This window comes from Linepithema humile, chromosome 1, assembly GCF_040581485.1.
Source record: "Linepithema humile isolate Giens D197 chromosome 1, Lhum_UNIL_v1.0, whole genome shotgun sequence".
Classification (NCBI taxonomy): domain Eukaryota; kingdom Metazoa; phylum Arthropoda; class Insecta; order Hymenoptera; family Formicidae; genus Linepithema; species Linepithema humile.
The window spans coordinates 17892834-17907609 of record NC_090128.1 but is presented as its reverse complement, the minus strand read 5'-3'; the positions used below and the strand labels follow the sequence as shown (position 1 = coordinate 17907609).

The following is a 14776-nucleotide window of genomic DNA, read 5'->3' as shown; positions in this document are numbered from 1 at the left end:
AGAATTACAATTTTTTCAGCAAATAAGTCATAAACATTAATGATCGTAAATTTGAACAATTGTTTTTCCAATTATGTAATTTAATTAATTTATTCAGATTATATGTACTGAGAATGATCATAATATTGACCGAAACATATACAATTAAAAAATAAAAAAATTTTTACGAAATAAAATATCCACGTTTCGGGCTTTGGATTCTCCTTTTTTTTTTTAATTGTTTTAACATTAGAGACTTTTTAAAATACTTTTAATTGTTTTATTTCATATTCAGCAGATGTTGTTTTTAAAAAAGTTTTGGATGATTTTGGCAACTCTAGTAGCATTTTTTTCCTAAGAATTTGCAGTAGAGAATCTAAATGTGTGTGCTTAATATTATATTTTATAGCCCATTCTCTAAGCGCTTCAATCTCATTAAAATCCTCAATATCTTCATCACTATACTGATTATCATTACTATACTGATCATCATCACTATACTGATCATCATCACTATGCTGATCATGTTCACTGCAGTTTATTTCAACATCATCTTCATCATTGTCATTATTATCATTGTTAATGTCATCATCATTATTGTCGTTGCTAATGTCATCATCATTATTGTCATTGCTAATGTCCATGTTTGGATAATAACTAATTTATAGCAAAAAATATATAGCAAAAAATAAAAAGTTGAAGAAAAAGTTAAAAAGTTAATAACTTTTAATTCAATTTAGTTAAATTTTAAATATTAATTTATAACTTCAATTAGTTATTTTTAAATTTTAACTTATAAACTTTTTTTCCAAAATTAATTTTTTTTTAAATTAACATATAATTGAAAAACCCTTTTTCATAGGGCCTTTTAATTATATGTTAATTTTAAATATAAAAATTGAAATTGAAGATTAAAGATTAAAATTTGACTAATCAGGACGAAGAACTTTTACATAGCACAGTCTAACAGTATATTTTTGATTATTAAAAATTACCTTTATAGCAATAAATATGATAATATAAAAGATTATCTACCACTATTAAAACAAGCTTTTATAAGATATAACACATAAGTGCCATCTTTAACACACGTTGAATGAAAAAAGCTTAAAAATAAAGATATATATATATATATATATATTAACTTACCCAACGCTGCTGTCAATTTTATCTATATTTTCTTCGTTAGCACTTCTACTTATATAAGGCATCTGACAGTTTTCTCGACTTTTATCAGAGCTTTTATTTGTATCAAAATTTTCCATCGATAAACAGCGTTTTTTACTAACCGTAGATGTCGATGGTTTTGATATTGAATAATTTTCATCTAAAATCACTTTTTGTATGAATAATCCTTTAAATAATCTTTGCGGTTAACCTAAACTGTTCAAAATTGTTTCTCAAATTAAACTATTATAATTTACATTCAGATCCAATAAAACGGATTCGAAATATTCGAATATATGTTTCTAGATTTGAGAACAAGTTTACAGCTTCAGAACATTTATAAAAAAATAGTAACTTTATCTACAAATAATAATATAGTATATGTACGTACCTTGTTTCCGAATTGCACGAAATCTTTTAACATTCGTGTTAATTTCCGATTTCTTTCTGTATGATCCATTCTGTATGATTATTACTTTATTTCAAACACAATATACACGATACGCACTACACGATATTGTAACGTAACTGTAAATTAAACTGTTTATTAAACTCTTGATGTCAACTAGCTTAACTATCATATAATGGTTAGGTTAGGTTCATAAAATGGTCATGCGCACATTCGATAAAGAATTTTAGAGAAAACCTGATCAGGGCACTGTTAGGATTGCCTGAATTTGGCGCTAATAGAGCAGCCATTATCCGGCGTTGACAGAGCCGGATCAGGCTTTCCACAATAAGGCATGCTGGAACATTACCTGATAGCGCCCGGAATAAAATTCAGGCAAACCGTAACCATTTTCTACTCGTGTGACTCTTTGAACTCTTTGCAATTGGTAACCCATCGATGCTCAAATTTATTCGAATTGAATTTTCAATCTATTGATTCATGGCTTTCATTTGTGTTAAATAATCCCCTAAGGTCTTACGCAGCCCGTAGTAGTAGAAGAAGCCGCTGTCAGTTAAGATCGTTTTATTTATAGTCGGCATGTCTAATAAAGTTTGTGCGTTACTAAGGAGATTTGAATGTCTGTTGCACCTGAGGCCTTTCAACAATTTCGTTAACGCAGCATGTGTGATATTTTCGTCAAGAGCCCATGAAGAAATTTTCTCAATGGAATGTCTTTAGAAGGATCAACATATAAGTCGTGATTATATTAATCATTTTTGTCGCTCAATTCTGATTCTTGTTCAGAATAGTCAGATTTCGAGTTTGCATCTTCTTCTACGGTGTTAGCATTACATGCGATGTTAGACATATATACATTATCACTCTCGTTGTGGTCATCTTGAATTTCCGCAATCTTAGTATTAATAACTTCTCTTTGGTATTGTCGGAAACTTCAATTACATCGCTGTTTAATAATTTCCTACGACGACGCCATTTTTGAATTCGTCCAAGATCCTCATATTTTTTTCTAGTTGATTTCATGGCGATCAATACGTATGCTAGTCAGCGCATGCAAAACAAAACATGTAATGAGACGTGTGGAAATATATATACAGGATGTTCATTTGAAAACTTTCCAGCTGATTATCTCGAAAAGTATGAAAGATACAAAAAAAAAGCTAAAATACGTGTTCCATGATTTCGAGGGGGAAAGAGAACGGCATTATCAATTTTTTATTTGGAAGGCGTTTTCAACGTAAATCGAAGGTCAAATTTGTTTTTTTAAATGAAAACCTATATTTTTTATTGCAGAATTTTATTCTACACAAAAAAACAAGTAACTTCTATAGGAAACATTTTTTTATTCGATCACTATTTTAGGAGATATTTAAGAAAATAGCAAGGCCTAGTTACTGCATAAAATTTTGTCATTTATTATAACAAATGTTCAAAATGTTCTCCGTTGTTTGCTAAACAATAATAAAGACGATTCTCAAATTCTGAACGAACATTTTGGAAGGTATCTGTTGGAATAGCTCTACATCCTTGTACAATTCTTTGACGCAAAGAATGTAGCAGCAGTTCTACGAGCACACTGATCTTTTTCTCCATAAATAAAAATAATTTTAATTCGTTCTTCTAAAGAATACACCATTTTATAAAGTTTAATTATGATATTCCTTCAGATAATCTCTGGTACAAGTCTCACATTTGACTGAATAGTACACTGTTCTATTGAAAGACATAAAGGAACGGGATTTAACACAACATAAACGATCTGATCAACTTTGTTTTCGAAAGATACGTATAAATATCAACAATTTGCGTCAAAGTATTGTACAGGAATGTAGAGCTATTCCAACAGATACCTTCCAAAATGTTCGTTCAGAATTTAAGAATCGTCTTTATTATTGTTTAGCAAACAACGGAGAACATTTTGAACATTTGTTATAATAAATGACAAAATTTTATGCAGTAACTAGGCCTTGCTATTTTCTTAAATATCTCCTAAAATAGTGATCGAATAAAAAAATGTTTCCTATAAAAGTTACTTGTTTTTTTGTGTAGAATAAAATTCTGTAATAAAAAATATAGGTTTTCATTTAAAAAAACAAATTTGACCTTCAAATTACGTTGAAAACGCCTTCCAAATAAAAAATTGATAATGTCGTTCTCTTTCCCCCTCGAAATCATGGAACACGTGTTTTAGCTTTTTTTTGTATCTTTCATACTTTTCGAGATAATCAGCTGGAAAGTTTTCAAATGAACATCCTGTATATATATGTATGTGTGTGTATATGTATATGTAGAGCTATGCCAATACTGTTCCTTAAAATTGCCATCTCTAAACAACTACATGTGTAATCTCGAGAACGAGGCTTGAAGCAAGGGGGTAACCACTAGCTAAAATGTTGTCCCACAGATTTATGATTTCATTTGATTTCATACGATTTCATCTGATTACAAACGATTTTATCTGATTACAAATGATTTCATCTGATTACAAATGATTTCATCTGATTACAAATGATTTTATCTCATTACAAATAATTTTCTTCATTATACATATGAAGTCATTTGGTAAAATACATGATTTCATTTGATTACACAATGATTTCTCGTGATTGCATATGTAATCATCAAATTAAAAATAATTTTATTTGATTAGAAACACCATAATTAATTGCTAATTTGTTTAACAAAAAGTAATTTTGTATTTGTATCTACTGTTTATTGTTCCAAATTTGCGCGCAAAGGTGTATCAATGTTTCAACTCACTATTGTTCTAACAGCAACTACTGCAATTTCGACTGCAATCTTATTGTGAAATGAATAATACGCGCTTACAGGTATGAACTATGATAGATATTTGCATTTTCATTAAAAGATGCAAACTTTTTGAGAAAATAAAAAACAAGATGAGAAAAAGTTCAAATTCAATGTTTATTGTCTAAAGCTCACTTTAGATGATCTATAATCTGCGACCAAATTTGGAACAGAATTCTATTTATATTTTTACGTGTCGTGTAGAAAACATTTGAACAAGTAAATCACACACACACACACACACACACACAATACATATCAAGATACACATATACATTTGGGACATGTGACATATAAAATTATAAATAGAATTTTATCTTGAATTTGGTTGCAAATTATAGATTGTTTAAAGTGGGGCTTAAATAAATTTCAAACAAATACTACATTATGTATAATAATAAGAATGATCAAAGGTTATAAAAAGTACCATAAAATAAAAAATGAGAGAACATAAACATAATGACAAACATGTTTTATTGCTTCACAACAAAAAATAAAAATACTTTATGTTCTACGAGCACTTATGTAGCTTGTCTCGTTATTACGTTACATAAAAATAAACCAAATATAAACAAAACGGCTATATAATATATAACTTTCCAACAATAAAAAAATAAATATTATTTAGAAACTTATCCTAACTTATAAGTTGCAAGTTCCTGTGGAGAAAATGAATAAAGTCCTTTGGCATCAATATTAGGAGAAGATAACTTACGTACAATATTAACAGACTTAACTACACAAATATCGTCTCGCTTTGGAAAATAAAATAAATAATTTTCTTTCTTCTTCATAAATTTAATGTTATATTCATTCTCCTTTGAGAAAATCACAACTCCTATGTAATAAATAAAGGACTTATTAGTTTCGAAAGGAACTAATACATAATCATTAGGGTTAGCTATTGGCTCAGTCTCAACGAAAGATTTGATATATTTTAAAACAGTTTCGTGGAGTTTTAATTTGTTCTCTATAAATCCGTTGGTAATAGTACATACATAATTTCTCAAACTTATGTATCCATGGCTCTCTATTAATATAGGTTTAACATTTCCTTCGGTATCGTAACTATACCACGAACACAACACTCCTACTTCACGATTTGACTCATAATTGATAATTGCACATTCTTTGGAAAATTCTCTGGATTTTTCACTTTTACCTTGAAGGTAAGAAAAACTTAAAATCAAACCCAAGAGTATTACATTTTTTTCGGTCTGTCGAAACAGGCACCACTCACCGACAGTTACATCATCACAAGTTCTACAAGATGGTGTTAATAGATTCGATCTTAAAGTAGATTTTGGCTTGGAGGAAAATTCTTTTTCCATTACACGCTGTAAACGATCACTACTGAGACGACCACAATTTTTATTGAGAAGCCAACAAATAGACGATTTTCTAACAACCATTTCTTTACCACGCGCATCTGCAACAATGGTAAATGGACTTGTTTTACTTAGTGCAAGTGTTGTTTCGCCATAATTTTTCATATTAAGATAACCGTCAGACATGCATGATAAAGTGGACACATCTTCAAGGATATCTTCTGCTGGAAATTCGTCATCTTCTTGCTCCATACTTCTAGAAGTAGAAGCTCGAATAGAAGCTGATGTAATCGTACTATTTTCTCTAGTGCCGTCTACATAGTCATATAAAATATCGTTTTCATCTCGGTTTTCACCATCAAAGAAGTCGGCTTTAGAGTCATCAACTCTCGCATCAACTATTAAAGGTAAATTGCAATTTAGTTCTCCCGGCTCTAGATCAAACTTGTGAGCATCAGTGATAGCTTTTTTCCTAGCTTTTTCGATCGCTTCGTAAATATCGTCATTAGTTGGTAAATTGGGCTGAATCTGTATTGTTTTCACTTTATATTCTATTCTCGGGAAACTAATATTTTTATTTAATTTGCTGGCTAAGATATCGGTTTGTAATTGTATCTTCTTAATTCTGTGTATGACATCAAGTAAACTACAATTTACAATAGTCGAGTAAGTAGTGGACATAGATCTAATTTGACGAAAAAATGCCTCACAAGGCTGACTACTAAACAATGGCGGCATAAACAAATGTGACATATTGCAATCTCTTAACTTTTGTATCATATTTATCATACTATGTGCATTGATTTCAATACAGGCATAACAATTTAAACTTAAAAAGTTGTCTGTTAAAGTATACTTTCGGTTACCTTTTATCCAGTTGCGCCATATTCGTATTATAAACACACAGTACCATAATTTAGATAGCCTTTCTAAAGGTGTTAAATAGAGATCAGTATATGACAGTATTATATAATTTAATAATTTTAAATATAGCACGGTACCCTCAGAATCAGGGATATGATTAAGTAGTAATTTCCGAACATATTCTTGTGATATTTTGTTAGCAGATTCAAAATTCATTTTGTCTTTAGATTCAATATCGGATAAAGATAACAAATGCTTATCCTTGGACACAATATTTATCAGTATTTTTAAATGATTTACAGAAATAAGTTTGTTCCCGAACGGTAGTAGAATAGAGGGTTTCAATAACCTGTTTCTAAATTTTGTAGCTATGTGTATGGTATCTTGTACAAAACCAATGTCAGTGTATATAGCATTGAACCACGGCCAATTTGAAGTTAAATTCGAGATTGAAGTACTGCACACCTGTGAAATTCCCAAATGTATTTCCGTGCGTTGCTTTTAATAAACGAGGATCTCCATCTGACGAAAATCCGAGTACAGTTATTCCAAATTTAGCTAGTTCTTTAAGAACGAATTTCCAGCGTGTGATGACATCCTGCGAAGTAAACTTATTATCAGTACCAAATAAGGACAGACAAAATGGACCAGTATGTTCTGCGATGGGTTGTGCCATAATGGCATAAACTAATGAGGCAGTCTTTTCTTTACTAAAGTGATGTTCAATTTCCTTGGCTGATCTGGCCAGAAATGAATATGATATAGGCATTCCATCCTTATTAAGTGGTAAAACTAATCCTATTAACTGATTTGTTGAAGAATCATATTGAATTTTACCAGTTATTCTTGTAGCATCCTCCGAGATCCATATAGTAGGAGGCAAGTTTCTTTCACGTAGGTAAGATTTCAGTTAATCGCAACGTAATTCTCCCTCAACTATTTTTTGCCCATTCTCTTGCAAGTATCTGCTTATAGACGTAGGAGAAGGTAATGGAAGATTTTTATACAGTGTTTCGTATAATAATCTTCCTCCAAGCATAAATATATATGTAGAAAATAACTTGAGGGTTTCACTGTATCTAAAACCAGGGTTTGACATTTGATTTGACGCGTTTATATTCTTTTCAGCAGAATTAATTAATATTTGTAATAAAAAAGTGTTTTTCTCACCATAATTTTTTCTAACATTTTTTTCCGAATTTTCTTCTCTAATTAATAAAGCATTCTCTAAACACATCTTTAACTCTATATTTTTTGTAAAATTAGATCAATGTCATTTAAAATTTTAAAAAATTGCGGTATTCGAGTTTGGTTTTTTGTAATGGATCTATAGCGTAATCTCTGTCTTTTGTATACTCGAGATCTTTTGTCCTTACGTTTTATAATTTTGTTCAAGGTTTTGTTTGTAAAGCTATTGGCGCGTGATGGTGATGGTGTTTTCCTGGAGCAATATGCGCCTTGACTACTCCAGGAAGTTATTCCCCCGAACTCGCTGTTTCAGTGATGTCCTCCGAGATGCCGTTTTTTGCAGAATTCATAGCATTCGTCGGTTCATCGTCCTCAAGCTGATTTTCTGAGGGGGACTGCAAAAAGAAGTTCTCAAGAGGCACTTGTTTTATTTTTCCAACGGGATGGTTATTGCTGTATACCCGTGTATCACGCCCGCAAGGACTGCCCGCATTGGAAAAATGAGATTTGAGGTGCCTCTTAAAATTTGATTTTACCCATCTCATTTTTCCTTGTTTCCCATATTCGAGTTTATGGGCTTTTGTCTTTTTCTGACATATGGGGCAAATAATATTAGCCTCGATCTTAGCAGCATAGTTAGAGCTCTTCGAACTATCATTTATTCTTTCTTCAATGATATTTATTTCCACAGAAGCAGGCGAAAAGTTCTCGACAACATGCTTCTCGACTTGCTTATTTACCTGGTAAATAATTTTTGAAAATTGCAATTTAACATCATTTTAATTTAGAGATTATCATTACTTTGTTAATATTAAAATAAAGATCTCAATATACCTATTTATTTAAGTTAAAAATAGGTTTTTAACCAATACGTGTTGAAAATTTGAATTATCCTTGTAGTTATCAAGTTATTCTTAATTATCTTATTAGTTAAATTTTGAATTGTTATGTTGTTCATTTATTTGCGTTTATTTGTGTAATTTTAATAATTAATTAAGTATTATACCAGTAATGTATACCTATTACATAAATTAGATACATATTTGAATTAAATTATATACTTACTTTATTTTGGTTTTTCAACCATGCCATTACTAAGCCATAAAGACTGTCATGCTCAGCGTTCAAATTAATGTCAACGAGAGTGTCTGGATTTGATCCACTATTGGTATGCTGCGAGGAACTCGGCGAGAAGTCTTCATTTTGAAGTTTACTTGCTGTTTGACTTGCACAGTTTTTTCGCTTTTGATTCATAGTGAAATTCATGCTTTTTGTTAATTTTTGGGGTTGACAGTTAGATTTTTCAAGTCTTAACTCAGGCGTGAAATACATTTTATCCGAAGAGAGCTTGTTAGTAACGAATTTCTGTATTTCACTGAGTAGTATCTTATGTCCGATTGGAATGCGGAACTCACTAGGGCAAATATAATATTTGTCGAAATAGTCGCTGTATTTCTCGCCCTTTTTTATGAACTTGTGCATTTCTTTTCTATCAAAGAGCTCCAGCTCTTCAATATTATCTGCCGATATCTTCTGTATGGCGATGGTTGTGTAAGGTCCGTTTATGTCAGGATAGAGATAGAACTTATTAACGTAACAGTAATTTATTAACAACGAATAATAGATTAAATAAAAATGTGATATAACGAAATGATTGTCCAAATAATTCACTTATCTTAACCGTGCTTTCCGGCGACACGTAACCAATTTGAAATTAAGCCAAAGTCCCTCTTGGCTAATAATTTTAACTTGCAAAAGTCCCTCTTTGCTTGTTAATAAAAATTCTGCAAAAGTCCCTCTTTGCGATATGAAAATGATGTCCCTTTGACGAAGTCCCTCTCGTCGTTGGATACACACACTTAAAAATATACTGACTTTATCTCTTAACTGTTCAGAGCCAAAAAGCCTCGTTGCCTGTTCGGGCCCTCTTATATATCCTTTTCGAAAGAACGTTCTCGTTCTTTCTCGAACATTCTGAAAATCTGTTCCCTCCCGGCGACGCCGGAGCGCTTTGCGCATATACAACATAGGCTAGCGCCTTCATACATAAAATAGACACTAATTGATCCGCCGTTATCTACATTATCATAAGAGATTCTTACAGATTCGGCCGTTCTGACCATGCAGTTCGTCCTCGAACTGTTCACACTAAAATAATTCTTTTTTTTTTTTTTTAAAAAAAACTCTATAATAATAAGAAAATATTCTATCGTAATCTAAAACATAATTGATTTTAAACAAAACAAACTCTTATTCTAAATTATATCATCTATATAAGTTTAACAATTAATCGGATTCTATATTAGAGAAATCGCTTTCTATATTTTCTGGCTCAATATTAGCGTCTGTCTTATTACTATCTGTTATGCGAATCCAAGGCTTTAATTTGTCTGGGGATAGAATAGTATTAAGTGGTTTGGAAGATAGGTTATACCCAGGAATGTCTGTAACCACATATCTATTTTTATTTAAAACCGCTTTTATCCGATAAGGACCTTTGAATTTTGGAACTAATTTTTGATTCGTTCCTGGTTTAAAATGTAAAGATTTTATCAGAACCAAATCATTCACAGCGTACTTAGTACACTTTTTATGGTGTTCATCATATATCTTTTTGTTATACTCCTGTAATTGTTTATTAACCGTTCGCGCCATATCTTGATTATTAGATCTTTCTATATCGATATCGCGATCTATGCCACATAATATGTCGAGAAAATCGCGAAGATCTTTATCTGATTTATTATTTTGTTCATATCCCAAAAGAATTTTGCTCGGTGTAGACCCCACAGCTTTATTAAGCGTATTATTAATGACAAATTGAACTTTACTTAATGCATTCTTCCAATTAAACACGTCATCCGTAGTTTTAGCTAATGTCGATCTCAAAAACCGATTTACCCTTTCAACAATACCATTTGCCCAAGGTGAAGCTACTGCGGTCATTGTATGATTAATTTCATTCTCTTTTACAAATTGAGCGAAAACATGTGAAGAAAAAGCAGTGCCCCGGTCACTAATTAGTCTTTTCGGGAAGCCAAACAAATAAAACAATGAGTTTAAATGTTCTATTACCTCTAATGTGCCAGTGGATTTAGTAGGAAATAACCAGACAAAACGAGAAAAAGCATCAACTATTACTAATATATATTTATATTTATCTATTGTTAATTCTAAAGGACCATAGTGATCTAAGTGCAATGTTTGTAAAGGAGATTGATCTCTTTCTACTAATTGCATTTCTCCTTCCGTTTTACCTGCAGAAACTGAAAAAGTTAAACATTTAATACAATTTTCAATATACTGTCGAACTCTCAATTTTAAACAGGGGAACCAATAATGAGTCAGAATTCCAAAAATTGTTTTTTCAATACCAACATGACCTATATCATCGTGATGAATGCGTATCACATTATTGACCATATGATCTGGTATGACAAATAAAGTTTTATCTTTATACAAGCGAAAAAGCAGACCGTTAATCAAAGAAAAATGTTTACTCCCTTTTAGTTCAACAATATCGGCAAGTTCTTTAAGTTTAGGATCTGTAAGCTGTTTATACATCAGCTCATCTTCTAACGTAATCGCATTTATTACCATGACATTTCTGCTTAGACAATCAACATGAGTCATTCGATCAGCTGTTCGATGTATCAATTCAAACCGATAATTTTGTAGAGCCAATGACCATCGGGCTATTTTTGGATTAATATTAATTTTCTTCATTGCGAGTACAAGTGCATTACAATCGGTCACAATGCGAAAAGTGATTCCCTGCACGTACACATGGAATCTTTCAATAGCTTTGACAATGGCTAAAGTTTCGAGCTCGTAACTGTGGAATTTTTTCTCAGCCTCAGTGGTAGCTTTACTAAAATACGCAATAGGTGCCCACAAATTATTTTTCTGTTTTTGTAGTAGAATGGCCCCAAAACCATGTAAACTGGCGTCAGTATGCAATTCCGTTTCTGCCGCTGGATTATAAATATGGAGTACTGGTGCAGATGTTAATTCTTTTTTAAGATTTTCAAAAGACACAATACAATTTTTATCGAAATTAAATTTTACATTTTTTCTTGTCAATACTGCTAATGGTCGTGATTTAAGTGCATAATCCTTAATAAATCTACGAAAATAATTAGTTAATCCTAAATATCCTTGTACCTGTTTAACATTATTTGGTTGGGGATAATCCAAAATAGCTTGTACATGACGATTGCTCATGCTAATACCTTTTTCCGATACAACATAACCAAGGAATTCAATTTCTTTTTTCAAAAATAAGCATTTTGCTAAATTTAATTCTAATTTATAACTTTTCAATAAAAATAGTACCTCACGTAAAATTTGCAAATTTTCATCCATAGTTATCGTGGGTATAAGAATATCATCTATATATAACAAAATTTTACTATCTTTCAATAAATTTCTTAGTATAAACAAAAGTCTCTTTTGAAATTCAGCTGGTGCCTCTGAATATCCGAAAGGCATTTTTACATATTCGTATTGAGCTCTGTGTGTTGCAAAACTAAAATATTTTGTATCTTCTGAATTAATTTTAATCTGATGAAAACCATCTCGCAAGTCAAGTTTCGTAAATACTTTTTTACCATAGAGTTGATCCAATTGATCATCTATCAAAGGAAAAGGAAACTTTTGAGGATATATACGTTGATTAAGCGGACGAAGATCAATGCACATACGTTTGACTCCATTTCTTTTAGTTACTAAAACTATACGCGAACAATAGGGTGAAATACTAGGTTGTATAATGCCCCTTTTCAACAAATCATCAGTAATATCTTCAATTTCTCTTTTTTCAGTAAATGAAAATCGTCTAGGCGCGTATCTAAATATTGAGTTGTCTTTTAAATGTACTCGAATGTAGTAATCATCATCAATCGCTTCTACTTGCGTCACACTTATTTCATTTAAGAGATTAATTAATTCTTTTTTATTTTTTAGAGGTAAATCTTTATCTAAATTTTCAAAAATATCATCAAACGGTTCCTTAGTAACTACTGCGTTAACTGACAAAATTGATTCTAACTGATCATTTGTTTCTGTTAAGTATACAAATTCATATACTCCTTTTTCATATATCAATTTCAAATTCGATTTGGAAAGAAATTCTCGGCCAATTAATATATCATGTATCATTGTTCGATCCTCTACCACATATAAAATTATATCGAACCAATGACCTGGTAATTTTATAAAAGAAACCTGCGTAAAAACTTTTCCACAAACAGAAATTATCGAATCATTCACCCCCCTTAGATGTAGATTCTCTTTAACCTTAAATAAAGTATTATTATTACAAAAATTCTCAAATATTGATTTTTTAATCAAGTTCACAGGACTTCCTGTATCAATTAGCGCATTAAAGATATTGTCATTTGAAATACTGCGTAACGCCACACAAGGATTATCTTTATTTATTAGTGAGGATTGAGTAATTTTATTGATTGTTGCCTTATCAAGCTCTTCGGTTGTGGAATCTTCTTGCACGACATGGTTGAGGGCTGTTCCCGAAATTCCCGTTTTCTTTGGGCAATTTGGACTAACATGTCCAAGTTCTCCACACTTAAAGCAAGTCAGTTTACCATGACGGCAGTCCTTGGCATCATGACCCGGCTTCTTGCAAGTAAAACATGTTTTTATATTCGAGTCAGTATTGCCTTTTGTATTGTTTGATACCCTTGCTCCGTACCCAGCAAAATGTTTTTGTAACACACGATCCTCGGTGATAATTCTTACGTGATCTATAAATTCAGGTACCGTATTCACCCACGTACCAAGTACTTGACGTCGTAAAATTGGATCTCGAATTCCGTCAGCTAACAATTCAATCTGCTCTCTTTCTGATAAATTCAGTAATTGCATTAGTTGTAATTTGCTTTCAGCATAATCGACAAATCGTTCCACGCTCGGTCTCCATATTCGGCTGCTAATTCGGCCCATTGTAACCGTATATGATTCTCTGCGATCGAAATATTGACAAATTCGGTCTCTAAAGTCATTCCATGATGATACAGATTCGATGGATTGCCTATGGTACCAATTCAAAGCTCTGTCCTTGAGTTGCCCCGCAGCCGCCAATACCAACGATTCATGCGGAATATTATAGATCCTTGCAACAGCTGTTACACGTTCGACCCATTTCTCAATACTTTCGTTATCTTTTCCAGAAAACGGTGGAATTGTGTTCTTTAAAAATTTTACTTGTTTCCAATCATATGACGAGTTTGACGATGTCTCACGAGAAACACGCGTGCTTATACCTGAGGCATGCCGCGGTAAATTATTATCCAAATCTGAACGCGCGTGTCGAGATTCCTCGTATGCTTGAATTGCACGCCGAATTATTTCTTGCAAATCCAACGGGTATCCCGAATCGCGAGGCGCATTATCGCGTGAACTTCCCGGTTGGTCAAGTCGCGCATCTCCTCCAGAATTTAATTGATTCCCATCGAGAAATGAAGACGGATCCGCAGTAAACGTAGGAGTTACCGCGCCATCTGATCCACTTGGTGGTCTAACGCCAATACGATCAGGCCATCCAATTTTTTCACAGTGCATTGTAATTCGGTCTATCAATACTGCTTTTACTCCGACTGCGTCCAATGCTAGCGATCGCGCCAATTCCCGCAATCCGTCTAGGGTAAGTTGGTCTAATTGTACTCGGTTCATTGTCCGTAATTTATCAGATTACTGTCTATAACACTCGCGAATTCAAGCCTACTCTGCGATAATGCACGATCAATAATTTATAGATCAATTATCAATCAATAGTTCTAGTCGATAATCGCAGTCGATAACCTCAGCCGATAATTCTGGTCGATAATCACAGTCGATAATGATTTTATGTGACTTTAATAGGCGCACTCACAGTACTCATAATGAAAATTATTCACGCTTATACCGAAAAAGTCAAAGTAGAATAGAACAATAAGGCAATCTGTTAATCGCAGGGATAAACAGTTGTTAAAAAGTCAATGTTCAAAAGATTCGTTGAAACAGTATGTAACGT

General features: G+C 32.2%; 1 protein-coding gene across 3 annotated transcripts; it reads right to left on the bottom strand.

The window, feature by feature from the left end:
• Positions 1 to 4724: 4724 nt before the first annotated feature.
• LOC136997182 (uncharacterized) lies at positions 4725 to 9225 on the bottom strand. Of its 3 annotated transcripts, none has more exons than XM_067347635.1 (4): positions 8809 to 8946; positions 7393 to 8483; positions 5604 to 7153; positions 4725 to 5525 (listed from the first exon to the last, which is right to left on the bottom strand). In XM_067347635.1, the coding sequence occupies exons 3-4, from the start codon at positions 6769 to 6771 to the stop codon at positions 4996 to 4998; spliced, it is 1698 nt and encodes a 565-aa protein (XP_067203736.1). In that variant the 5' UTR covers positions 6772 to 7153; positions 7393 to 8483; positions 8809 to 8946; the 3' UTR covers positions 4725 to 4995. The 3 variants fall into 3 exon arrangements, with proteins under 3 accessions (XP_067203736.1, XP_067203735.1, XP_067203737.1); XM_067347636.1 differs by lacking the exon at positions 4725 to 5525 and having other exon boundaries at positions 6253 to 7153; positions 7393 to 8138; positions 8205 to 8483; positions 8809 to 9225; XM_067347634.1 differs by having other exon boundaries at positions 4725 to 7153.
• Positions 9226 to 14776: the final 5551 nt, after the last annotated feature.